Source organism: Diaphorina citri, unplaced genomic scaffold, assembly GCF_000475195.1.
Source record: "Diaphorina citri unplaced genomic scaffold, Diaci psyllid genome assembly version 1.1 scaffold22668, whole genome shotgun sequence".
NCBI lineage: Eukaryota > Metazoa > Arthropoda > Insecta > Hemiptera > Psyllidae > Diaphorina > Diaphorina citri.
In genome coordinates, this window is record NW_007400015.1 from 1 (window position 1) to 836 (window position 836).

Here is an 836-nt window from a genome sequence, read left to right on the forward strand (position 1 = left end):
GGGAAATGTTTCCGTCTCTATACAGCCTGGGCTTACAAACATGAACTGGAAGACAACACTGTTCCGGAAATACAAAGGATAAACCTTGGCAACGCTGTACTCATGTTGAAAGCTCTGGGGATCAATGACCTCATTCATTTTGACTTCCTAGATCCTCCTCCTCATGAGACCTTGGTGTTAGCGTTGGAGCAACTGTATGCACTGGGTGCACTCAATCATCATGGAGACCTTACTAAGCTAGGCAGGAGAATGGCAGAGTTCCCCCTGGATCCTATGATGGGTAAAATGTTACTCGCTTCTGAGAAGTACAAGTGTGTTGAGGAAATTGTCACCATCGCTAGCATGCTGAGTGTGAACGGCGCTATATTCTATCGACCTAAAGATAAAATCATTCACGCGGATACAGCAAGGAAGAATTTCTTCATGCTAGGTGGTGATCATTTGGTTCTGCTCAATATATACAATCAGTGGGCAGACGCAGACTTCAGTACTCAGTGGTGTTATGAGAACTTTATCCAGCATCGCTCTATGAAGCGTGCGAGAGATGTAAGGGAACAACTGATTGGTCTGGTACAACGTGTAGAGATGGAACTTGTGTCCAATCCTACTGAAACTGTCAACATTAGGAAAGCGATCACTGCAGGCTATTTCTATCACATTGCTAAGCTCTCCAAGAGTGGAAGCTACAAGACGGCCAAACATAACCAGACTGTTATGATCCATCCTAATAGTAGTTTGTTTGAAGAGTTACCACGATGGGTACTTTATCATGAACTTGTCTTTACTACCAAGGAGTTCATGCGTCAAGTGACGGAAATAGAAAGTAAATGGCTACT

General features: G+C 43.8%; 1 protein-coding gene across 1 annotated transcript; it reads left to right on the forward strand.

Moving 5' to 3' along the window:
• Positions 1–3: 3 nt before the first annotated feature.
• Positions 4–832, forward strand: LOC108254227 (pre-mRNA-splicing factor ATP-dependent RNA helicase DHX16-like; the record flags this gene model as incomplete). Its single annotated transcript, XM_017449229.2, has 1 exon — positions 4–832. A coding segment is annotated over one exon (829 nt), but the record flags the coding sequence as incomplete, so codon positions are not given.
• Between the last annotated feature and the right edge of the window lie 4 nt (positions 833–836).